The sequence below is a fragment of the Erinaceus europaeus genome, chromosome 16, assembly GCF_950295315.1.
Source record: "Erinaceus europaeus chromosome 16, mEriEur2.1, whole genome shotgun sequence".
In the NCBI taxonomy this organism is placed as follows: domain Eukaryota; kingdom Metazoa; phylum Chordata; class Mammalia; order Eulipotyphla; family Erinaceidae; genus Erinaceus; species Erinaceus europaeus.
In genome coordinates, this window is record NC_080177.1 from 84258347 (window position 1) to 84285215 (window position 26869).

The following is a 26869-nucleotide window of genomic DNA, read 5'->3' on the forward strand; positions in this document are numbered from 1 at the left end:
CCTGCTTCACCGCCTGTGAAGCGACTCCCCTGCAGGTGGGGAGCCGGGGACTCGAACCGGGATCCTTATGCCGGTCCTTGCGCTTGGCGCCACATGAACTTAACCCGCTGCGCTACCGCCCGACCCCCTATTTTTTAAAATTCATATATATTCCACCAGAGGAGCACTGCTCAGCTCTGGCTAATGGTAGTGTAGGGAATTGAAACTAGGAGTTTGGAACCTCAAGCATGAGAGTCTCTTTGAAGAACCAGTATGCTATTTGTCCCCAGAAAAATCATATCTAAATTCTACTTAAAAGTCACTTCTTGTTCTATCCTTCATGTAGTCCATTCGGTCAGATAATGAAAAACATGTCACAGGCCCACACGTTAGTTTCTGTTCTTGGATTATACGTTAGCCAGCAAGTTCTTGGAGTAATTGCTTTTCTTCATTTTTTGTTTGCTGGTCCAATCACCTACCACCTTTTTTTTTTTCCTATCTTATATTTTGTTATATTGTCTCTTGCAGGTTTTTTTTTTAAATTTATTTATAAAAGAGAAAGTATCAACAGGACCATAGGGTAAGAGGAATACAATTCCACACAGTTGTCACCACCAGAGTTCCGTGTCCCCTCCCCTCCACTGGAAGCTTCCCTGTTCTTTCTCCCTCTGGGATCAGGGGGCCCAAGATCATCATGGGGAGCAGAAGGTGGGAGGTCTGGCTTCTGTCATTGCTGCTCCGCTGGACATGGGTGTTGGCAGGTGGATCCATACTCCCAGCCTGTCTCTCTCTTTCCCTAGTGGGGCAGGGCTCTGGGGAGGGGAGGCTCCAGGACACATTCGTCAGGTCGTCTTCCTAGGGAAGTCAGGATGGCATCGTGGTAGCATCTGCAACTTGGTGGCTGAAAAGCGTTAAGATACAAAGCAGAACAAATTGTTTAGTAATCAGGAACCTCAAGGCAAGAATAGAGCATATGAGATTTGGGGTGTCCTCATTATCATTTCTCTTCCTTCTACTCTCTTAAAAAATCATACTAGAGAACAAATGTTCCTTTTATTTCCAAAGAATGAACTTGGATTCAATGTTAGTAGCTTTCATTCATAAAAATTCTGTTGAGTGTTCTGGGAGGTAGAGCAGTGGCTATAGCACTGGACTCTGAAGCATGAGGTCCTGAGTTCCATACATGGCAGCACATGTACCGCCAGAGTGATGTCCGGTTCTTTCTCTCTCCCCTCCTATCTTTCTCATTAATAAATAAATAAAAGCTTTTTAAAAATTTTAAAATCTTTTGAATCTTAAAACTATTGGAATAAATAAGACTTATTATTTATGATTATTTGCCATCATAAGGGGAAATAAATAAAGTCTCCTCATTGGCTACATTCCATAAAAGAAGACATTTAGGGTCCTATTCTAGTGAAGCCCCATGTAATAAATGAATTTGTTATTTGTTTCTTTTTCTTATAGGGAGAAGAAGATCGAGGGCCTGAATTTTATTAGATGCTTAGCTGCTTTTCATTCTGAAATACTGAACACAAAGTTGCATGAAACAAATTTTGCAGTAGTTCAAGAGGTAAACTGATTTTCCAGCTCAGTTAAGGATAGTTTGAATAACCAAAAGATAGCTATGTCACGCTTATTCAGCATTGTAAAAATACCCTGTACTATAGGCTGTGAATAGGCTTGTATATAGTTGAAATAGTTCATACCATATTTTGAAACATTGAAAGTATTACTTTTTAAAGTATTAAATGCTGGTTTTTAGGACATGAGTTAATGTACATTAAAGCATGCTACTTGAATATCAGACTTGGTTTCAAAGCTATTATTACAGTTTTTCCTTCAGAATATTAACAAAGTGAACATTCTGGAAATGTTTTTTAGGTGAAAAACTTACGCTCAGGAGTTTCTCGTGCAGCCGTGGTCTGCTTGAGTGACCTTTTCACTCACTTGAAGAAGGGCATGGATCAAGAGCTAGAAACTACAGTCAAAGTTTTGGTGCACAAGGCTGGAGAGTCAAATACATTTATCAGAGAAGATGTTGACAGAGCCTTAAAAGCTATGGTCAATAATGTAACTCCTGCACGTGCAGCCGTTTCTCTTATTAATGGAGGACAAAGGTAACAGCAGCTGTAATACTGGCGTGTCCTGGATTCAGAATGCAGGTGTTTGTTTACATTCTGGGTGTCGGAAAGAATAAGCAGATTTCAGTACTCTTTCAGCCTACAAACGTAAATCAAATAATTCCTCTGTGATAGACATCATACTACTGTTAAGCTTGCAAACAGTAGTATTAATGTGTAGATCTGGAACTAAATAAATGTCAGTAACTTACAGATGTATTTTCTTGTTAGGTTCTTGGGGAGATCAAAAACAATTTATGGCTTTTTATTTCTCTAGCCTCCAATTGATTGCTGAGGGTTAAACAGTGTAATTTTAGGCAGTGGTACACTCAGTTAAGTGCACGTATTGCCAAGCACAAGGACCCTGCAGGTTGAAGCCCACTCCCCACCTGCAGGGGGGACGCTTCATGAACATTGAAGCAGGTTTGCAGGTGTCTTTCTGTCTCTCCATCTCTCTCTTTTCTTACCCTCTCTCAGATATCTCTGTGCTATCAAAAAGAAAATGATTATCAGGATTTGTAATGCCAGCACTGAACCCCGACAATAACCCTAATGGCAATGATAATAATAATTTTAGAAGTGTATCTTTGGAAAATATTTTATAAGTAAGCTGTGACTGTTTCCTTGTAGCCATTTACACATTGCAGTGAGAAGGTGTACAGCACAGCACTTATCAGATGTAGTGGAACTTATGGACCCAGACCGTATTTTATCTGGAACGAAGGAAATGGCTGATCGTATATTACCAGCTGCAGCTAAGTTTGCTCAGGACAGCTCACAAGAAACCAGGTGACTAGCTCCTAATACTATTTGCTGACTCACTGTAAGGAGCCAGCAGTAAGAAACAAAAGTTAAAGAAAAATAGACATTTTTGTAATGGGCCCATAGAGTCCAGAGGGATTGGTACTGGGATCATGTTCAGCAGAGTGGGTGTGTGTGTGTGTGAATAATGTATATATAGTATAATGTCTACATATTTTTAATATTCCCTTTTGTTGCCCTTGTTGTTTTATTATTATTTATATTGTTCTTGATGTCGTCGTTGTTGGATAGGACAGAGAGAAGTGGAGAGAAAGACAGACACCTGCAGACCTGCTTCACCGCCTGTGAAGTGACTCCCCTGCAGGTGGGGCGCCGGGGGCTCGAACTGGGATCCTTATGCCGGTCCTTGCACTTTGCGCCACCTGCGCTTAACCCGCTGCGCTACACCTGACTCCCTATGTCTGTATGTTTTATTTTCATGAGCAGCCAGGTTGTAGTTCAGCAGATGGAGTGCATGTTTGCAAATCTATCAGCCTTCTGTCTATACTCAGCACAGCATGCACTGGAGTAATACTCTGGTCTCTCTCAGTCTATTTCTCACAAAGTCTGAGTCCTTAAAAAAGTAAAAAGTTTAGACAGAAGAATGTTCACAAAATATTTAAGATGTGGATTGCACAACAGCTATAATGGTGATAGAAAGCTCGGGCATAGTTGCAGACCTAGTTTCAAGTTCTAACTCTGGTCATTATTTACACTCGAGCATATTATTTCAACTCTGTTTCCTTCTTTGTAAAATCAGAACTTTTTTTTTTTTTTCCAAAAAATGATTCATTTCACCTAAGATACAGGGAGAGTTTCAGGTGTGGAGAGGATGGCACCTGTGCTGCCGGCAGCCTCAGGCTGTCTAGGCCAGGCTACTTCTCACAGCCACACGTTAGAAATTTTGAACTAGGTGATTGATTCTTTTTTTTAAACATTTATTTATATCTGGATAGAAGAAATTGAGAGGAAAGGGGAGGGAGAAGGAGATAGGAGAGGAAGCCTTGCAGAGCTGCTTCACCACTTGTGAACCCTTGTCTTTGTGTGTGATGTGTGCTCAACTAGGTCTGCCACCACCTGGCCTTATGGGTGCTTTCATCCATGCAAAATCTAAAAACTTATCAGGGTTACATGAAGCTAGATTTAAAGGAGATGAAGACAAAGGAATATCCTGACTTCATAAAAACTGAAGAAAGGACACATTTTAAGATACAGATAGCTATTTAGGTAATTGGATCTGGTCATGTGGATGTTATAGCAAAGACTAATACAGAAATAAATGTACGGGAGTCGAACAGTAGTGTAACAGGTTAAGCGCACGTGGTGCAAAGTGCAAGGAGAGGCATAAGGATCCCGGTTCGAGCCCCCGGCTCCCCACCTGCAGGGGAGTCACTTCACAGGCGGTGAAGCAGGTCTGCAGGTGTCTGTCTTTCTCTCCCCCTCTCTGTCTCCCCCTCCTCTCTCCATTTCTCTCTGTCCTATCCAATAAGGATGAACATCAGTAACAACAATAATGATAACTACAACAATAAAACAAGGGCAACAAAAGGGAATAAATCAATTAATATTTTTTTAAAAAGAAATGTACTTGTTTTCTATTGGTGCATAATAAATCTCTACAAGCATACTGGTTTCAGACAGCACACTTTTCTTCTTTTTTCAGATTGAAAGAGTGAGACAGAGAGAGGCAGAGAGAGAAGGAAGAAACTACATCACTGAAGCTTCCTTCATTGCTGTGAGGTCCAGGCCTGAACGTATGACAAAGCAACATTCTGTCCAAGTGAGCTATTTTGCCAGCCCTGACACGGGATAATTTAAAAGATTTATATGTTTGTCAGTCAGTGAGAGAAAGAGACAGAGAGCCAGAGGATCAGCTTGGCATATGTCGACCTGGGGCCTTCCTACGTGAGTCAGATGCATCACTTCCTGGGCCGCCAACACATGGACTTAAGCTAATAGCAAGAGCTATTCAAGGGAGTCGGGTAGTGCAATGGGTTAAGCACACGTGGCACAACATACAAGTGGTGCAAAGCGCAAGGACCGGCATAAGGATCCTGGTTCGAGCCCCGGCTCCCCACCTGCAGGGGAGTCGCTTCACAGGCGGTGAAGCAGGTCTGCAGGTGTCTGTCTTTCTCTCCCCCTCTCTGTCTTCCTCTCCTCTCTCCATTTCTCTCTGTCCTCTCCAACAACGACAACAATAGTAACTACAACAATAAAAAAATCAAGGGCAACAAAAGGGAACAAATAAATATTAAAAAAAGGTCTATTCAAAGCAAAGTTTTCCTTGCATAGCAGCAGAAGTAGAAAGAGATTCTTTAAAAATAAATAAACTTTTTAAAAAATAGTTTCTTCTTTTTTTATATTTTATTTATTTTATTTCTGAGAGAGATGCAGAGAGAGAGAGAAAGATAAACACCAGAGCACCGCTCAGCTCTGGCTTAAGGTGGTTTAGGGCATTGAACCTGGGACTTTGGAGTCTCAGGCATGAGTCTGTTTGCATAACAATTATACTATCTCCCCAGCCCCAATAAATAAACTTTTTAATTCTTTCTTTCGTTTGATAAAACAGGGAAATTAAGAGAGAGAGAGACTTTCACTGCCTCTTCTAATTAGGTGGCATTGGCCCAGGTTATCCTGTTTGGTCTGAAGCTGTGTTGAGTATTTTAGGAGTGGAGCCAGTTGAGTGCTTTGTTGTTAATGCAGGTTGCGTAATTAAATTTCAGTAACAGAGGTGAACTAGGGATAACATTCCTGAGGTGTGTGTGTGTGTTTTAAGATTTTAATAAGAAAGACAGGGAGAGAGAGACAGAAAGAACCAGACATCACTCTGGTACATGTGCTGCCGGGGATTGAACTCATGACCTCATGCTTGAGAGTTCAATGTTTATCCACTGTGCCACCTCCCGGACCATTTAGTGTCTTTTTCTTTTAATTGTGGCCAAAGCCAGAAATTGAGCTTGTTAAGATACATAAAATTATCTTCCTGTTTCTCAAATATTTATAGGTATTATGGTCGTAAGATGCTTTTCCTCATGATGTGTCATTCTAACTTTGAAAAAATGCTTGAAAAGTATGTCCCGTCTAAAGATTTACCATACATTAAGGAATCTGTTAAAAACTTGCGGCAAAAGGTATGTGGAAATGTGTTCACATATGTTTAATATGTATATATACTTTTGGGGGTAGGTGGTGCTGTACTTGGTGAAGTGCAGGTATCACCATGCGTAAGGACCCCGTCTGAGCAGCCCCCAGTCCTCACCAGCAGGGGAAGTCTCACAAGCGGGGAGGCAGTGCCACAGGCATCTCTGTCCCTCTGCTGTCTCGATTCCTATTTACCAAGAAAATAAAGTTCTATCGACTTGAGTGTCATTTATTAGTGGAAGGCTGACTAGTCAGCCAGCTGCCGGGCACGCTCCCCATTCTTCCATTAGGTGTCAAATCAGCACACCTGAGCCTCCAGCAGCCTTCATCCCTCCACCGCTGGGCGCTAGCTCCCCAGCCCGCGCAGTTCCCGCCCTCCCCACCGCAGTCTCTGGCGTCTGCTGCAGTGGCCCTTCTCTGTGGAGCCTCCATACTGCCCTCCCCCTGGCCGGCTGGACTTCTTAGGCCCCTCCAGGCATGAGCTCACCTCAGACTTCTCCTTGTCCTCCTGACATTTACCACTCAGCATAAACTCCCTCCAGTTCCATCCATGCTGCAGCGAAAGAGAAGCCTCATCACCGTCTCTTAGAGCTTGCAGAGTCGTGTTGTGCATATACACCACAGCCTCCTTAACTACCCTACCCCTCTGTTGCTGGGTACATTATTGTTCTGTTCATTCTCTTTTGTTGCCCTTGTTTTATTACTGTTGTTATTGATAACAAGTTATTGTTGTTGTTATTGATGTCATTGTTGGATGAGAAATGGAGAGAGGAGGAGAGAAAGACACCTGCAGACCTTTTTCACCGCCTGTGAAGCGACTCCCCTGCAGGTGGGGAGCCGGGGGCTCGAACCGGGATCCTTACACCGGTCCTTGGGCTTTGTGCCACGTGCACTTAACCCGCTGCACCACCGCCTCTCCCCACTGGATACTTTTGTCTCCAGATTTTGGCTACAACAAGTATATGCTCCCACCAGCACAGACATGCATGAGTTTTTGGATCAGTGTTTTTGTATTCTTTTGGGTGGAATTGCCAGGTTGCATGGTAGGTTCATTTTCAGTCTCTTGAGGAGTCTTTAGACTGTTTTTACACAGGGACTGAGTCAATTCACATTCCCACCGTGAGTGCAAAAATTTCTCTCTGCATCCTGCACTGCTTGTTTCTCTCCATTTAAAAAAATATTTATTCCCTTTTGTTGCCCTTGTTTATTGTTGTAATTACTATTGTTGTTATTGTTGTCGCTGTTGGATGGGACAGAGAGAAATGGAGAGAGGAGGGGAAGACAGAGAGGGGGAGAGAAAGACAGACACCCACACACCTGCTTCACCGCCCGTAAAGCGACTCCCCTGCCAGTGGGGAGCCGGGGGCTCAAACCGGGATCCTTATGTTAGGCCTTGTGCTTCGCACCATTGCACTTAACAGTTTCTCTCCATTTTTATACTCACTAGGCTGAGTTAGTATGCCATAATTGTCTTGAATTGTATTCCTCTGATCAGTGATGTCATGCATTCTTTTCTTTCTTTTTCTTTTAAGATTTTATTTATTACTGAGGAAGATAGGAGGGAGAAAGAACCATACATCAGTCTGGTATATGTGCTGCCAGGCAATGAACTCAGGGCCTCAGGCTTGAGAGTCCAGAGCTTTACCGCTGTGCCACCTCCCGGCCCACCGGGCATTATTTTCACAGGGATACCTTCTTTGGGGAAGAGTCTGTTCAGTTTCTTTTGTTGTTGTTGCTGAATTTTATGAATTACTTGCATATTTTATGGCTGTCATAAAAACTTTTGACACAATGGCTATGCAAAGAGCTTTTCATGCCTGAGGTACCAAAGGTCCCAGGTTCCATCTCCAGCACCACCGTAAGCCAAAGCTGAGCAGTGCTCTGGGGAAATAAATAAGTAAATTGAAATAAAAATAGAATTTAAAAAATATGAGTAATTCCTATAGTATTTATTCTCACACTAATGTTGCATAAGACATTTGTATGTTTTTATATTTCCAACATAAATTTTAAGTAGTTATAGCTATAACATACTTGTAAAAGTTCAAGCAGTTTGCCAAGGAGGTACTTTGCTAATTCATTGTAATTGCAACCCTGTGAAAGGTAACGAGTAGCTGTTGTGGAAATCATGTTATGTGACATGCTTCCCTGTTCTGGTTTTGAGGCTGTTTCCTTGGCCTTTCTCTGCGTGTAGGGTTTGGGGGAAATGCCACTAGATACTCCTTCGGCAAAAGGAAGAAGATCTCATGCTGGCACTGTTGGAAATAACAGATCGCCATCTGTTTCCAGAGACGCCTTCAATCCAGCTGACAGGTAGGGCCGCGCTGCGAGAATAGCTCACTTGGAACATGTGCCCTTTGCATGTCTGACGCCCAGGCCCCCGCCCGGCCCCTGCCACACTGAAGAAAGCTCGAGCACTGTGGTCTCTTCTCACTCTCTCGTGTCTCTGCCTATCTGAAAAAGTCAGCCTGGAGCAGTGAGACCCTGGACGGTGGTGAAAGAAAGGGAGGGAGAGAGGGCAGAAAGAAGGAAGAGCTGGGGGAAGGGAAGGCAAAGCAAAGCATGGGGCTGGTGGCGGCACACCCAGTTGAGAGTTGAGTGCTCATGTTACAGACACATAGTTGGCCTTGCGGCTGGCCGTGCACACAGATCTGGGAGAGAATCAGATGGCACACTGCAAAGGCTACGGAAAGTTCATTGACTAAACAAGCTAAGGAGTAGCTGCCGGGAAAAGGACGGACAGTGAAAAGGAGCCTTCTGCCTCAGAGCCGAGCCAGAGTCAGAGCCAGGCCTGTCAGCCGAGAGAGAGCTGCTGTCCGCAGCTGGGCAGGAGGGTGCTGGTGAGATACGTTTGGATAAAAACGGGGGGGAGTCAGGCGGTAGTGCACATGTGGCACGAAGCGCAAGGGCCGGTGTAAGGATCCGGGTTCAAGCCCACAGCTCCCCACCTGCAGGGGAGTCTCTGCACAGGCGGTGAAGCAGGTCTGCAGGTGTCTGTCTTTCTCTCCCCTCTGTGTCTTCCCCTCCTCTCTCCATTTCTCTCTGTCCTATCCAACAACAGTGACGTCAGTAACAACAAAAATAACTACAACAATAAAACAAGGGCAACAAAAGGGAATAAATAAATATTTTTAAAAGGTGTTAAAAATAAAACAAAGGCGGTCAGGCGGTAGCACATCGGGTTAAGCGCACGTGGCACAAAGCACAGGGACCGGCGTAAGGATCCCGGTTCGAGCCCCCAGCTCCCCACCTGCAGGGGAGTCGCTTCACAGGCGGTGAAGCAGGTCTGCAGGTGTCTTTCTCTCCCCTCTCTGTCTTCCCCTCCTCTCTCCATTTCTCTCTGTCCTATCCAACAACAAATGACATCAACAGTAACAGTAATGACCACAGCAAGGCTATGACAACAAGGGCAACAAAAGGGGGGAAAAATGGCTTCCAGGAGCAGTGGATTCATGGAGCAGGCACTGAGCCCCAGCAATAACCCTGGAGGCAAATAAATGAATAAATAAAACAAAATATTTTTTTAAAAAAAGAATAACGTAATTATGTACTCAGAAAAAACTTTTATATGCACTAGACATTAGTAAAACTTAAATGTTACTGAGCTCGTCAATATTAGGCTTCTGTTAGACAACTGTTTTTTAAAGAAATATATTTTCTTTTTTTTCTTTTATTATAAAAGCAATACCTAATTATTGTTAGAGAAAAAAACGACTGAGGGTTAGGACGACAGTGTAATGGTTCTGACTGGGGCTCAGAGACATCCCAGGTTCAATCCCCGACACAACCATCAACCACAGCTGAGCAGTACTCTGAGGAGGGGGAAAAAAGTCACCACAGGGAGCTGGGCAGTAGCGCAGAGGTTAAGCGCACATGGCACAAAGCACAAGGACCGGCTGAAGGATCCGGGTTCGAGTCCCCGGCTCCCCACCTGCAGGGGAGTCGCTTCACAGGCGGTGAAGCAGGTCTGCAGGTGTCTGTCTTTCTCTCCTCCTCTCTGTCTTCCCCTCCTCTCTCCATTTCTCTCTGTCCTATCCAACAACGATGACAACAATAATAACTACAACAATAAAACAACAAGGGCAACAAAAGGAAAGAAATAAATATTTCAAAAAAGTCATGAGTGCTGAAGTAGTATTTGTGTTTTGTATGAAGTGATTCTATCTATCTTTTCCTTTAGAGAGGTAACAGAAATCCGTGAGGTCAGCAGAAAATTACTTCCCCGGAATTCCTTAGAAAATGCCGAGTATGTTAAAGTCATCACAGGCTTGTTGAATGCAAAAGACTTTCGTGACCGTATTAATGGGATCAAGCAGCTTTTGTCAGATACTGAAAATAATCCGGAGCTTGTGGTTGGAAATATTGTGAAGGTAAGGGATTGCTTGTTGGTGCTCACTTTCAGTCTTGAGTAAAGAGGGCCACTGGCATTCAGCGTGAGCTGGCCCTGAATGTTCTCTGTACGGTTCTCTGTGGGGGAGAGTCAGCATCTTTCCGCACAGCACATGCAGGTGAGCCCAGGGCCTCTCAGCTGACAGGTGAACACTCACTCACCTCTCAGCCACAAAAACACCTGGAATCGGGGCCGGGTGGTGGCGCATCTGGTTGAGCGCATGTGTTACAGTGCGCAAGGACCCTAGTTCGAGCCCCCAGTCCCCACCTGCAGGGGGAAAGCTTTGCAAGTGAAGCAGGGCTGCAGGTGTCTCTCTGTCTCTCTCCCTCTCTATATTCCACTTCCTCTTGATTTCTGGCTGTCTCTATCCAATAAATAAAGATAATAATAATAGTAAAGAAGAATATTTAAAGAAAATACTTCGTACAGATTAAAGTGAGCGTGTGGAGTCTGGCAAAAGCTCCCTGGAGAGTGTGGCTGCTTGTCGCTGCGCTCAGTCTAGGTCACGCCCTAGCCCGCCACGCCGAGGAAGCTTCTCAACCTTGGCACCCTTTTTTCTCTTTGTTGCTCCCTCTACTTCTTTCTTTGCTTTTTTTTCTTAAGTTGGTTTCTAATTACTTCAAAATAACTAAGATGAACATAATGGAGGAAATGGTCTAGGACTGGGGAGACAGCATAATGGTCGTCGCACGGAAGACTTACGTGCCGGAGGCTCTGAGGTCCCAGATTGAGCCCCCAGCACCACCATCAGCCAGCAGTGAGCAGAGCTCTGGCCTGTGTGCGTGTCTCACTCGTGAAAAAATGAATAGAAACATTTAAAAAATCAGTTTTCTTAGTTTTTACTATAATAAGGGCGTTGTAGAACAATTCAAGTGAATTGAGGAAAAAATAAAGAACTGATTATTATTATGAGTCGTCTCATTAGATGCAATTCCTTGAAACTATTTTCTCAGAGCTCCATGAACCTGGCATTAAGGAAATCAATATATATATAGACTCAATATGACTTTATTTTTCTTAAAAATGTAAAAAATGTTGCTATTTTTCTTTTCGTTTCACTTATGGTCATTGCCAGGACTTCTGCACTCCCGGCTGACTTTCCAGAGGGGAAGAGAGGGACAGAGGCAGAGAGAAGCTTCTCTCATTGCAGTGCCAGTAAGGACAGAACCCACATCTAGTGCTGAGCAGTGTAAGCACACTGTCCAAGAGAGCTGGTTTGCTAGGCCTACTTGACTTTCTGCCAGAAGTGTGTGTTTTTAATGAGAGAATCACAGCGACCCACTGGTATGTACAGCTCTTTAGTTCAGAGTCTGAGCCCCAGCCTCACACACGCAAGCCCTGCCGTCTACCCTGGAGCCTGCAGCCATCCCCTGGGCAGCAGGAAGGCTCCCTTTGTCGAGCCGGGCCCTTGCACATGTGTGAGCTCCTTGCACCTGGACTGTGGAGACACAGAAAGGCACCACAGCACAGAGCTTTCTGCACTGCTGTGATACTGGAGAAGACACGATGTGACGATGTCATGCTGGGACTCGAGCTGGGTAAGACTCAGGGCAAGGCACATGCCTTCCCAGTGAGCTCTGTCTCCAGACTGGGAGTACTATTCTTAATAGAAAATAGACGTGTGTGTGTGTGTGTGTGTGTGTGTGTGTGTGTGTGTGTGTGTGTGTGTGTGTGTGTGTGTGTGGTGTGTGTGGTGTGTGTGTGTGAGTGTGTGTGGTGTGTGTGTGAGTGTGTGTGGTGTGTGTGTGAGTGTGTGTGTGGTGTGTGTGAGTGTGTGTGTGGTGTGAGTGTGTGGTGTGAGTGTGTGTGTGGTGTGTGTGAGTGTGTGTGTGGTGTGTGATTGTGTATGTGAGTGTGTGTGGTGTGTGTGGTGTGAGTGTGGTGTGTGTGTGGTGTGAGTGTGTGTGTTGTATGTGTGAGTGTGTGTGTGGTGTGTGTGTGTGCAGTGTGAGTGTGTGAGTGTTTGTGTGTGTGTGTTATCAGGAATTAGTAAATAGCCTTCGCATCGGGAGTCGGGCAGTAGAGTAGCAGCTTAAGCTCAAGTGTCGCGAAGCGCAAGGACCGGCTTAAGGATCCTGGTTCAAGGGTCCCGGTTCGAGCTCTGGGGGAGTCACTTCACAGGCGGTGAAGCAGGTCTGCAGGTGTCTGTCTTTCTCTCCCCCTCTCTGTCCTATCCAACGACAGCAACAACAATAAACAATGATAAAACAAAGGGGGAAAAAGTGGATTTCTGGTGCAGGCACCGAGCTCCGGCAATAACCCTGGATGCAAAAAAAAAAAAAAAAAAAGCCTTCACTTCACAGAATAGCTCTTTGCCTGTCTGCTGTGATTAAATAATTGCTTATCGTTCACTTCAGTTTTTGGTTTCATGAAAGTCAAGGATTCTGAAGAAAAGGAATGACTGTTAAATAATTAGTTTAAGAGGGAGTAAAAAAATTTAACTCATAATTGTACCTAAAATCTTGTAAGAAATATAAACTGAAATCTTCTTTTTTTTTTCGTAACAGAGTACTGCTCAACTCTGATTTATGGTGGTACAGGGAATTAAACCCGGGACTTTTGGAGACTCAGGCATGAGACTCTGTTTGCATGGCCATTATGCTATCTACCCCCACCTAGATCAAATGTTTATAGTAAAATGTAACATTTACTTATTGGTTGATTTTTCAATAGAGATGGAGAGAAATTGAGAGGGAAAGGAAACAGAGAGAGGAAGAGACAGGCCTAGGCACTGGCGCACCCGGTTGAGCACACTTGGTACAGTGCTCAAGAGGCACTGGCGCACCCGGTTGAGCACACTTGGTACAGTGCTCAAGGACCCAGGTTCAAGCCCCGGTCTCCAGGTGCAGGAGGAGAGCTTCACAAGTGATAAAGTAGTGCTGCAGGTGTCTCTCTCTTTCTCACTGTCTCCCCCTTCCTTGCCTTTCTATTTCTCTTAGCCTGTACCCAATAATAATAAATAAAACATTAGAGAGAGACCCCCAGAGCACTGCTTCCCTGCTCATGAAGCTTTCCCCCTGCAGGTGGTGACTGTGACGGGGGCTTGAACCTGGATCTTTGTGCGCCCTAATGTGTGTGCTTAACCAGGTGCACCCTGCCCAGCCACTTAGTAAAATATGTGTGTATATTAATTAAATGAATCTGAACCTTGAAGAGACCAGTATACTTTTTAAAAAATATTTATTTTCCTTTTGGTTGCCCTTGTTTTTATTGTTGTTGTAGTTATTATTGTTGTTGTTGATGTTGTCGTTGTTGGGTAGGACAGAGAGAAATGGAGAGAGGAGGGGAAGACAGAGAGAGGAGAGAAAGACAGACACCTGCAGACCTGCTTCACTGCCTGTGAAGCGACTCCCCTGCAGGTGGGGAGCCAAGGCTCGAACCGGGATCCTTACTCCGGTCCTTGCGCTTTGCGCCACGTGCGCCTAACCTGCTGCACTGCCGCCCGACTCCCAGCAATATACTTTTTTACCACATTTACTGTAAATGAGTCACCTACTCTAAGCCAGATTTCTCAATCTTGTTTGTTAAGATTTATTTACTTCATGGGACACTGAATGCTTCATGTGAGTGAAAGAGAAAGAGGGAGAGGAACCAGACCATTACTAAATTGGGAAACTTAGTCATTCATATACATCTCAGCTATTTTCCAATCTCAGTTTATTAAAGGATTTTGGGGGTAATGTTTATCTCTTTTGCTTTAAGAAAGTTGACACTTTTTTATTATTTATTGATTCCCTTTTGTTGCCCTTGTTGCTTTATTGTCGTTGTTGGATAGGACAGAGAGAAATGGAGAGAGGAGGGAAGACAGAGAGGGGGAGAGAGACACCTGCAGACCTGCTTCACTGCTTGTGAAGCGACTCCCATGCAGGCGGGGAGCCAGGGACTCGAACCAGGATCCTTACACCGGTCCTTGTACTTTGAGCCACATGCGCTTAGCCCACTGCGCTACAGCCCAACTCCCAGTTGACACGCTTTTACATAGTTCTGTATTAAATCAAGGTATGTGTATGTGTGTGTGTAAACGGTATGCTAAAGGAGAAATGCTCTCGGAACAGAAGAAAAACAGTGAAGCACGGAGAAATTGAAATGTAACCATTATAAACATGACTGGACTTTAAGGACTTCACCCATTTACTTTCAGATCTTTGATGCCTTCAAAGCTCGACTTCATGACTCCAACAGTAAAGTCAGTCTTGTGGCTTTAGAAACGATGCACAAAATGATTCCTTTGCTTGGAGACAACTTATCGCCTCTGGTCAACATGCTGGTTCCAGCAGTCGCAGATAATAATCTCAACTCCAAGAACCCCGGCATCTATGCTGCCGCCACGAATGTGATGCAGGCCCTGAGTCAGCACGTCGGTAAGAGCTTCGGCTCTGGCTCTCCGAGACTTGGACTTCACTCTTGCACTTTCTCTCCTTCCTTTTTTTTAACCAGGGCACTGCTCAGCTCTGGCTGATGGCGGTTGGGGGATTGAACCTGGGACTTTAGAGCCTCAGGCACAGGCACGAGAGTCTCTTTGCAGAACCATTATGCTGTCTACCCTTCGCCCACTCTTGTCCTTTCTGATTCTTTATTTTACTTTCCTTCCATTTATTTTGTTTTACCAGAGCACTGCTCCGCTATTTAATAGTATTGCTGGGGATAGAGCCTCAGAGCCTCCAGCATGAAATTCTTCTGCAGCACCACAATGATATCTCCCCAGCCCTCTATCTGTTATTTCATATGAGCTGGAGAACAGCAGAAATAAAAACTGCAGAGCGCTTTTACAGGGTTTATAAAAGCAGCATATTTACTAAGTACATATATATAAAACAAAAACAGAGCGGCGAAGTAAGTGTTAAGGATAGAATCCCTATCCAAAGGTCATGAAAACATGACTTTGAAAGCATATATTCACCTATAAGTTCACAGCTTTATTATATACAATAGCCAAAGAGTGGAAGCAGACGAAATGCCCCTCCAACAGATGACTGAATAAAGAAGTCATGGAATAAACATTCGACGGAATACTGCTCTGCAGTCAAAAAGATATTGTGTCTTTTGAGACAAAAGGAATAGACCTAGAGGTGATTATGCTTTTGAAGTAAATCAAGAGGTGAAGAACGACTACCAGACAATTTTGCTTATATGTGGATCACAGATGACTAAAACTATATGAACTTTCAAAAACCAAGACAAAACAAATAACAACAACAAAAACCCATACAACAAACAGTGGTAACCAAATTATCTCTAAGACTGAGAATTACTATAGCTATCTAAGAATGAGGTGTATGACCTTGGTGGTGACTTAAACATTCCATGTAGGGGTGTGAAATGAGATTATTGAAATCCTATAGTTTTGTAAAACACTGTTAAATTACTAATGAAATAAAAATTCTTTAATATATATATATATTTTTAAAAAAAGGATAGAATCCCAGGCCCAGGGGGTCAGGCGGTAGCACAACAGGTGAAGCGCACTTGCCTGAAGCGCAAGGACCGGCATAAGGATCCCAGTTCGAGCCCCAGCTCCCCACCTGCACGGGAGTCGCTTCACAGGCGGCGAAGCAGGTCTGCAGGTGTCTATCTTTCTTTCCCTCTTAAGGGCAACAAAAGGGAAAATAAATAAATAAATATTAAAAAAAAGAAAAAAGAAACCCAGGCCCAGGTGCCAGACCACAGACCAGGGGCCTCTCTTGGCTAGGCGGAATCCTGTTGGCTAGACGTTACATTAAATCTCTCTCTTCCTCTCTCTCTCTCTCCCCTATTTTTTTTTCAGTTTACTCTGAATCTATAATTATTTTTTTAAAGATTTTATTTATTAATAAGAAAGATAAGAGAGAGAAAGAACCAGATGTCACTCTGGTACATTTACTGCCGGGGATTGAACTCAGGACCTCAGGCTTGAAAGTCTATTGCCTTAGCCCCAGTGCTGCTTCCCAGACCACTTTATGGTTAATTTTTTTTTTTTTTGGATAGAGACAAAGAAATTGAGAGGGAAATGAAAGATTAAAAGGGAGAGAGCACTGTTTCACTGCTTGTGAAGCTTCCCCATGCAGGTGTGGGGCCAGGGGCTTGATCACAGGTTCTTCTGTTATGTAATCTGTGTGCCCAACCAGGTGTGAAACCACTTAGCCTCTTACAATTATTTCAAAAGAAAACTTTATTTGACTACAAATCAATAGGAAGCTGTGCCCCTCTTGTCCTATGGTTTTGTCAGTGTTTCCTTTTTATAAATAAAAAATTGAAAGAAAACCTTCAGGGCGAGGGGGTGGAGACTGGGTTAAGTGCACATAGTATGAAGCAAAAGGATCCTAGTTCGAGTCTCCATCTTCCCACCCTTAGGGGGGTCTCCTCACAAGCAGTGAAGCAGGTCTGCAGGTGTCTATCTCACTCTCTCTCAATCTCTCTGTCCTATCCAAAGAAAAATGAAAATAAATGAAAACAAGGTCACAGAAGCAGCGAATTTGTAGTGCTGGCACCAAGCCCCAGCAATAACCCTGGAAGGAAAAATAGAAAAAGAAAACCTTAAAGGGGGGAAAAAATGGTGATTGTGAAAATTAATCCCAAAAAAAGAAATGCTTTAGCTGACTAAGAAGATAGCTCAGCTGGCAGAGTGCAGGACCTGCATGCTGGAGCCTCCCTGTCTGACCCCCATACACTGCACCGGCCTTCTGGTCTCTTTCTCATGGGACATGCTCTGACTCACATAAAATAAATGAAATGCCTACTTTTTTTTTTTTTTTTTTTTTCTGAGTGTTGGGAGACAGCTGCCAGAGTAAAGCCCATGGTTTGCCGACCCTGGGGGTGACCTGGGGGGGAAGAGCTGGACGGCAGGGCAGCTGTGAAAAGCCAACTGGCATCCTGGGTCTCGCGTGCTCGGAAATTAGACGCCGAGGAGAGACGCTGTTGCTTCTGGCGTTCTGTGCTGCGCTTTCATTTGTTTTTCACTCTGACACTACTCTGTTAAGGTGGACCCCCCCCCCAGGGTTTTATATACAGTTGTAAAACGGTGATGGAGATTTAATGGGCTGTAGATTTAAAAACCTTTTTTTTTTTTTAATTTACCAGAGCACTGCTCAGCTCTGGTTTATGTAGGTGTGGAGGACTGAACCTGGGATCTAGGAGCCTCAGACATGAGAGTCTCTTTGCAGAGCCATTATGCTAGCTACCTTCCTAGGTAAAAATAAAAATAATAATAATAATAATAATATACTTGCATATGACTGGTTTCCTTTTACTGCTGTTTCTGTTATAATAGAAATAAAGATGACCTTATTTGGGGCTGGGGAGATACGTAATGGCCAGGCAAACGGATGTCCGTGACTGAGGCTGTGAGGCTCCAGCATCCCACAAGCCAGAGCTGAGCAGCACTGTGGTCTTCCTGGCTGTCTCTCCACACTTTCCTTTCTGTGCCTTTCTCTGTGTTCCTCTCATTAAAATGAATTTTGGAGCAGGGGGTAGACAGCGTAATGCTTACGCAAACAGACTCTCATGCCTGAGGCTTCGTCAAGTTCCAGGTTCAATCCCCCACACCACCATAAGCCAGAGCTGAGTAGTGCTCTGGTAAAAAATAAATAAATAAATTTTTAAATATTTTTTTAAAATTCATCTCATAACTCTTTGGTTTTCTCTCTGTGTCTTTCTCTCTCTGCATCTCTCTCAAAAATAAATAATATACTTGAAAAAAATTCATCTCAGAACTCTCTAAATGTGTTTGTGTTTTTTCTCTAGACAACTACTTACTGCTACAACCATTCTGCACAAAAGCTCAGTTTTTAAATGGAAAAGCAAAGCAGGATATGACTGAAAAGCTTGCTGGTAATTATTTTTTTTAATTGCTACCTCTAAAGCAAAAGTGTATGTGAGGTCTGGGAAATGGTGTAGTAGATAAAGAAAGCATTGGGCTCTCAAGCCTGAGATCCCAAGCTCAGTCCCTGGCAGCACATATACCAGAGTGATGTCTGGTTCTTTTTCCTCCTGTCTTTCTCATTAGTCAATGAATATAATTAGTGGTCTGAGAGGTGGTGCATTGGACAGTGCTGGAGTCTCAAACGTGAGGTCCCAAGCTCAGTCCCTAGCAGCACATGTGCCAGAGTGATGTCTGGTTCTTTCTCTCCTCTTATCCCTTTCATTAATAAATAAATAAAGTATTTAACACAATTAAATAAACTATTTTTTTTTACATTTATGTGGCCAGGTGGTGGCGCATCTATTTGAGTGCCCATGTTATATGTTCTGCTCCCCATCTATAGGAAGGAAAGCTTTCTAAGTGGTGAAGCAGTGCATCAGGTGTCCCTGTCTCTCTCCTTCTCTGCCACCCCTTCTCCCCTCAATTTTTGGCTTTGTGTATTCAATAAAGATAATAAAAATAAATACTTAAGAAAGATTACTAAGTAAATACACTGACTTTACAGTTAACATAAGGATAACTACTAAATTCAATATCATTGCCTTTGAAAGAGAAGAAAATTGCATAACGCTTTGCAAAGACTTTTTTTATATACTTATTTTCCCTTTTGTTGCCCTTATTGTTTTTTATTGTTGTAGTTATTATCGTTGTTGGTGTTGGATAGGACAGAGAGAAATGGAGAGAGGAGGGGAAGACAGAGAAGGGGAGAGAAAGAGAGACACCTGCAGACCTGCTTCACAGCCTGTGAAGCGACTCCCCTGCAGGTGGGGAGCTGGGGGCTCAAACCAGGATGCATCCTTATGCTGGTTCTTGTGCTTTGTGCCACCTGCGCTTAACCCGCCGTGCTACCGCAAATGCAAAGATTTTTAACCCCCGGGCCCACAAAATCACTCCCTTAGCTGGTGTGCCTGCTTTGCCATGTGCACTGCCCAGGTACAAGCCTGGTTGCCACTGCATTGGGAAGAGTCTGAGTGTTGGGTTTCTTTCCCTCTGGATCTCTGCCTCTCTGTCTGAAAAAGTCAAGTCAGTTGCAGTGAAGCACCAGAGATCACCAAAATGTAAACTGTCGCCCCCATTTTTTAATCTTCTTTCACTGTGTTTAGTCTTCCTGTTATATTAGGAGTGATGGAGGAAAGGGCTTTAAGATCAATTATTGGGAGGCGGGCGGTAGCGCAGCAGGTTAAGCCAAGGGGTGCGAAAACGCAGGGACCAGCTCAAGGATCCGGTTCGAGCCCCCGGCTCCCCACCTGCAGGGGAGTCGCTTCACAGGCGGTGAAGCAGGTCTGCGGGTGTCTGTCTTTCTCTCCCTCTCTCTGTCCTCCCCTCCTCTCTCCATTTCTCTCTGTCCTATCCAACAACGAGGACATCAATAACAACAACAGTAAAAAACAACAAGGGCAACAAAAGGAAATAAATATATTTTTAAAAAAGATCAATTATTGAGGGTGGGGGTAGGTAGCATAAATGGTTATGCAAAGTGACTGTCATGCCCGAGGCTCCAAAGTCCCAGGTGCAATCCCCCACACCACCATAAGCCAGAGCTGAGCAGTGCTCTGGTAAAACGAATAAAATAATTATTGGTGCTCGTAGAAAACTGATTGTTATTTTATTTTTGATAGAAATCAAGAGGGGAGGAGGATATAAAGAGAGATACTGAGTGAGGATAGATAACATAATGGCTATGCAGGGAGTCGGGCGGTAGTGTAGCAGGTTAAGCGCAGGTGGCACAAAGCACAAGGACCGGCGTGAGGATCCCGGTTTGAGCCCCTGGCTCCCCACCTGCAGGGGAGTCGCTTCACAAGCGGTGAAGCAGGTAAATAAATATTTTTAAAAAATACATAATGGCTATGCAGAGATGCTCATGCCCCGAGTTCAGTCTCCTGTACCACCATAAGCCAGAGCTAAGCAGTGTTCTGGTGGAGAGGGAGACAGAGAGAGAGAGGGAGAGATGCCTGCAGCTGCAGCACTGTCCCACCACTTAGGAAGCACCCTCCTGCAGGTGGGGGCTGGGACCAGGGCCCTCGTTCAGCACTCAACCTGGTACGCCACTACCCAGCCACTACCCAGCCACTACCCAGAAACTGATTTCAAATTATGATTTTGATAGGTAAATAACTTGGGGATGAATTTCTTTGATTCCTCACATTTACTACTTCTCTCTGATAGTCGTCGGTGGAATTCTAATATTTGAAGACTATAATATCTTGGAAGAAAGTTCACCTTTTTTGTTTTAAATAGCTAAATCACAGACAAAAACAGTGAAGATGAAACAGCATATTTATTAGCCTTTCTCTCTCTTTTTTTTTCAGAGCACAGCTCAGCTCTGGTTTATGGTGGTGCAGGGATTGAACCTGGGACTTGGGAGCCTCAGGCATGAGCATCTCTTTGCCTAATCCCATCCCTATCATATGGTTTTTACCTAGGAGAACTGCAATTTGTTTTTGTTAAAGAAACCTCACTGTTTGCCGTATGTCTGTTTCAGATATTGTGATGGAACTTTACCAGAGGAAGCCGCATGCCACAGAACAGAAGGTGTTGCCTGTTTTATGGCATCTTCTAGGGGGCATGACAAACAGCGGCTCTCTGCCTGGAGCTGGAGGAAATATGCGGACAGCCACAGCTAAGCTGTCCAAAGCACTTTCTGCTCAGATGGGCCAGAATCTGGTCATTCAGGCTGCATCTCAGCCACCACATATCAAAAAGAACTTAGAGGAACTACTTGACTTGACAATTTGAAGTGAATTATGAATCAAGAAATAAGGTGTGATGCACAAAACTGTTTACATGGTGACCCACGAGACTTTCTGGAGCTACATTATCTGTCAGTGCCTGCACTTCTCACCCAGTAAATGAAGTCGATAGCTGTTTGGTTTGCAGCCTAAGAGTGCACATCTGTCCCAGAAGAGCCCTGTCCCTTGTCCCCACTACACACAGACTTCAAATAAGTAATGTGATCCAATACTCATAAAATCTGAGGCACATGAAATGAATTTACTATTTTTGGAAAAGTTCTACTCATTTGCACTATCCTATAGAAACTGCAATTTGTTGCCCTATATGTATAATTAGATTTATAATTAAAAATATACTTTTTTATTATGTAATCATGTTCTGCTATGTCTCATTACTCAGCCTTTTTTATGAAGTGGGAAAAAAGTCACTGAACTATGTCATTACAAACTAAGTCTTATGTGCTATTTGTGAAAAACATGTATTTCCAAAATCAGTCTGCTAATATGATTGTGCAGTATTAGCTTGCTTGTGCCTCTGTGTTAATGTGGTATATTTGCAAACCCTTGGGTTTAATCTGAGTAATTGTGAACTTAACAATTTATAGTAAGCATGATGACCAAAGTTTTAGCAAACTCTAAACATTTTAAATGCACGTCTAAGAAAACGTGTTGAATGTAACTTCCCTATTTTGTGTGCAGACACTAAGTTTTATTTCTATATGTCCTGACATTTATAAAGGTGTTATTTGCTGCCCAGTTGTGTAATTCTCAACAATAGTGCCAGGTCTTCTATAGCTTTTTTTTAGAATTCTTGGGCTACAAGTACTGTATGCATCATAAGAAAAAAGTGAAAGAATGTTATAAAATAAAAGGATTTTATTTCTTTAGGTGTGTGAGAGGTGTCCTGTTCTTCTAAGTTCCATATATGCTAAAGAGGAAAAAATAAATAGTGAAACACAGACCTGTCACTTTGATGCGATGCACTTCATACTGGTCTACTCAAGGACTTGACTTGGGTTATAATTCAGCCTTGTTAAAGGATACAGACAGACAGAAATTGACAGGGTGGGCAGGAGGGAGGAGACAGTCTTCCACCCTGCTTCACCATTCATGAAGCTTCCCCCTGCAAGTGGGGACTGAGGACTTGAACCCGGGTCCTTGTGCGTGTTAGTATGTACGCTCAGCCAGATGCACCACCACCTGCCCCCTTATAATTCAGTCTTAATGGACAAGTGGTAGTACAGTATCGGGAAAGATACTTGTCCTTTCTAGACCTCAGCTGTCCCATCTCTAGATGTGATGGCTGGACAACGAGGTGATTTCTTACATCTTTAGCATGCTGTCATTCTATACTGTTACTCCACGATCAGTTTACTACACATTCTGTTACTCTGCGCTGTTACTCCGCGGTCAGTTTACTACACATTCTGTTACTCTGCGCTGTTACTCCGCGGTCAGTTTACTACACATTCTGTTACTCTGCGCTGTTACTCCGCGGTCAGTTTACTACACATTCTGTTACTCTGCGCTGTTACTCCGCGGTCAGTTTACTACACATTCTGTTACTCTGCGCTGTTACTCCGCGGTCAGTTTACTACACATTCTGTTACTCTGCGCTGTTACTCCGCGGTCAGTTTACTACACATTCTGTTACTCTGCGCTCTTACTCCACGGTCAGTTTACTACACATTCTGTTACTCTGCGCTGTTACTCCGCGGTCAGTTTACTACACATTCTGTTACTCTGCGCTGTTACTCCGCGGTCAGTTTACTACACATTCTGTTACTCTGCGCTCTTACTCCACGGTCAGTTTACTACACATTCTGTTACTCTGCGCTCTTACTCCACGGTCAGTTTACTACACATTCTGTTACTCTGCGCTGTTACTCCACCGTCAGTTTACTACACATTCTGTTACTCTGCGCTGTTACTCCACGGTCAGTTTACTACACATTCTGTTACTCTGCGCTGTTACTCCACGGTCAGTTTACTACACATTCTGTTACTCTGCGCTGTTACTCCACGGTCAGTTTACTACACATTCTGTTACTCTGCGCTGTTACTCCACGGTCAGTTTACTACACATTCTGTTACTCTGCGCTGTTACTCCACGGTCAGTTTACTACACATTCTGTTACTCTGCGCTCTTACTCCACGGTCAGTTTACTACACATTCTGTTACTCTGCGCTCTTACTCCACGGTCAGTTTACTACACATTCTGTTACTCTGCGCTCTTACTCCACGGTCAGTTTACTACACATTCTGTTACTCTGCGCTCTTACTCCACGGTCAGTTTACTACACATTCTGTTACTCTGCGCTGTTACTCCACGGTCAGTTTACTACACATTCTGTTACTCTGCGCTGTTACTCCACGGTCAGTTTACTACACATTCTGTTACTCTGCGCTCTTACTCCACGGTCAGTTTACTACACATTCTGTTACTCTGCGCTGTTACTCCACGGTCAGTTTACTACACATTCTGTTACTCTGCGCTGTTACTCCGCGGTCAGTTTACTACACATTCTGTTACTCTGCGCTCTTACTCCGCGGTCAGTTTACTACACATTCTGTTACTCTGCGCTCTTACTCCGCGGTCAGTTTACTACACATTCTGTTACTCTGCGCTCTTACTCCGCGGTCAGTTTACTACACATTCTGTTACTCTGCGCTGTTACTCCGCGGTCAGTTTACTACACATTCTGTTACTCTGCGCTCTTACTCCACGGTCAGTTTACTACACATTCTGTTACTCTGCGCTCTTACTCCACGGTCAGTTTACTACACATTCTGTTACTCTGCGCTCTTACTCCACGGTCAGTTTACTACACATTCTGTTACTCTGCGCTCTTACTCCACGGTCAGTTTACTACACATTCTGTTACTCTGCGCTCTTACTCCACGGTCAGTTTACTACACATTCTGTTACTCTGCGCTGTTACTCCACGGTCAGTTTACTACACATTCTGTTACTCTGCGCTCTTACTCCACGGTCAGTTTACTACACATTCTGTTACTCTGCGCTCTTACTCCACGGTCAGTTTACTACACATTCTGTTACTCTGCGCTCTTACTCCACGGTCAGTTTACTACACATTCTGTTACTCTGCGCTCTTACTCCACGGTCAGTTTACTACACATTCTGTTACTCTGCGCTCTTACTCCACGGTCAGTTTACTACACATTCTGTTAGTCTGCACTGTTACTCCACGGTCAGTTTACTACACATTCTGTTAGTCTGCACTGTTACTCCACGATCAGTTTACTACACATTCTGTTATTCTGTACTGTTAACCCATGATCAAGTTTATTACAATTGTGAACTACTGCCATTTTTTTTTATCTTGATCTATTTATTGGATAGAGTCAGCCAGAAATCGAGAGGGAGGAAGGAGATAGGGAGAGAAAAAGTGAGACACCTGCATCCCTGCTTCACCACTCGTGAAGCTTTCCCCGCTGCAGGTGGGGATGGGGGCTTGAACACAGGTCTTTGCGCACTGCAACATGGTTACCAGGTATGCTACCACGCAGCCCCCGTGAACTACTGCCACTGTTTTTACATCTTGTCTCAATAACCTCACAGAGTTGGCAGTATTAAACATTGTGATTCTTGGGAGTTGGGCGGTAGCACAGTGGGTTAAGTGCACGTGGCGCAAAGCGGAAGGACCTGAGTAAGGATCTGGGTTTGAGCCCCAGGCTCCCCACCTGCAGGGGAGTCGCTCCACAGGCGGTGAAGCAGGTCAACAATAATAACTACAACAACAATAAAAAGACAACAAGGGGGCGGGGGTAGATAGCATAATGGTTATGCAAAGAGACTCTCATCCCTGAGGCTCCAAAGTCCTTGCTTCAATCCCCTGCACCACCATAAGCCAGAGCTGAACAGGGCTCTGGTGTTTCTCTCTGTGTCTTTCTCTTCATCTCACTCAAAAATAAAAAATAAATAAAATACTTAAAAATAATAAAAAAAATAAAAGACAACAAGGGCAACTGTAGGGATATTGTGGGGATGTGGTGGAGTCTGGCAGGGCTTGACCTGAGAGATGAGTCCGTCCTGTTAGTCTTTCTATGGAGAGGTTGCCTCACAAAACACTCTGCATCTTCCTGCCTCCAGGAGCCAGCATTCTTTAAAACATTAAGCCTGCTCCACCCTGAATTCCTTTTATTATTTTTTGCTTTGTCTTACAAATGATTAAAGACCTCCTTCCTAATTCCCCACAGGGTACTGCTAATCCTACCAGTTGAAACCCCAGCAACAGCTGATGGAGATGTCCATACCATTCCCGGCCCCTTTTGCCTTTCTCCACCCCTTTCCTAACCATGTATGGTATTGTCAAGCCACTTCTGTTCCTGTCTTGTCTCTTCCGTGTTCCAACCTGGAGGAGCTCAGGCAGGCAGACCGGGAGGCTGACGCCAGTCATTGCGGTTGGTGCCACGTGGATTAACCAGATGTGGTACCACCCGTCTCTGGGACGCTCGAATAAATAAAGATTTGAATTGCCTTGCTGCCATGAGCTTGGTTCCTGGGTCATATCTCTCTCATCACTAGCCCAACAGGCAACAAAAGGGAAAATAAATAAGTAATATTTTTTAAAAAATTGTGATTCTTGTGGTCCAGGAGGTAGTGCAATGATAAAGCTTTGGACTCCCAAGCATGAGGTCCCGAGTTTGATCCTGGCAGCACATGTGCCAGAGTGATATCTGGTTCTTTCTCTCTCCTCCTATCTTTTTCATAAATAAATAAAATCTTTTTAAAAAAAAGTTGTGATTCTTGGGGGTCAGGCTGTATGTAGCACAGCGGGTTAAACGCAGGTGGCACAAAACTGGCGTGAGGATCCCAGTTCAAGCCTCCCGGCTCCCCACCTGAAATGATCTGCAGGTGTCTTTCTCTCCCCCTCTTTGTCTTCCCCTCCCTCCTCTCTCCATTTCTCTCTGTCCTATCTGGCAACAACATCAATAACAACAATAATAACCACACGGTGACAAAAACAAGGGCAACAGAAAAGAAAATAAATAAAATATTTAAAAAACTGTGATTCTTTGGGAGGGGTGTGGTGGTGGTTCACCGAGTTAAGCATATAGTAGTACCAAGTACAAGGATCCCAGTTCTAGCCCCGGCTCCCCACCTGCAGGGGGGTCACTTCACAAACAGTGAAGCAGATCAGCACGTGTCTATCTTTCTCTCTCCCTCTCTTCCCCTCCTCTCTCAATTTCTCTGTTCTAGCTAATAAATAAATAAAATGAAAGGGGCTAGGGGAGACAACATCATGGTTGTGCAAAGAGACTTTTATGCCTGAAGCTCCAAGTTCTCAGGTTCAATCCTCTGCATGACCATAATTGAGAGCTGAGCAGTGCTCTGGTATCTCTCCCTTCTCCACTCTCTCTATCTCTAATTAAAATAAATAAAATAGTCTTTAATATAAAATAAAGGAAAATAAAATAAAATGAAGGAAAATAGCCATCAGGAGCAGCAGATTCATAGTGCCAGCACTGAGCCCCAGCGGTAACCCTAAAGGCAAAAATAATAATAATAATGAAAGATCTCCACTTAAAGGTTAGCACTTTGGGGGGCCAGGCGGTGGCACATCTGGTTAAGTGCACTCATTATAGTGTGTAAGGACTGGTCCCCACCTGCAGTGGTGAAGCAGGGCTGCAGGTGTCTCTGTTTATCTCCCTACTCTCTTTCAATTGTCTGTCCCTATCCAATAATACATAAATAATAAAATATATATTAAAAATTAGCACTTTTAACTGTTGAGTAATATTGTGTAAACATACTACAAAATTTTAGGGACTCATCTGTCA

General features: G+C 43.9%; 1 protein-coding gene across 1 annotated transcript in view; it reads left to right on the top strand.

The window, feature by feature from the left end:
* The window catches only part of TOGARAM1 (TOG array regulator of axonemal microtubules 1), a 62590-nt gene extending 40640 nt beyond the window's left edge, over window positions 1-21950 (top strand). Inside the window, 9 exon segments of the mRNA XM_060174203.1 lie at window positions 1447-1552; window positions 1864-2099; window positions 2733-2891; window positions 5908-6034; window positions 8239-8357; window positions 10225-10414; window positions 14576-14795; window positions 18154-18240; window positions 20814-21950. Coding sequence (XP_060030186.1) covers window positions 1447-1552; window positions 1864-2099; window positions 2733-2891; window positions 5908-6034; window positions 8239-8357; window positions 10225-10414; window positions 14576-14795; window positions 18154-18240; window positions 20814-21079 — 1510 coding nt within the window. The 3' untranslated portion in view covers window positions 21080-21950.
* Window positions 21951-26869: the final 4919 nt, after the last annotated feature.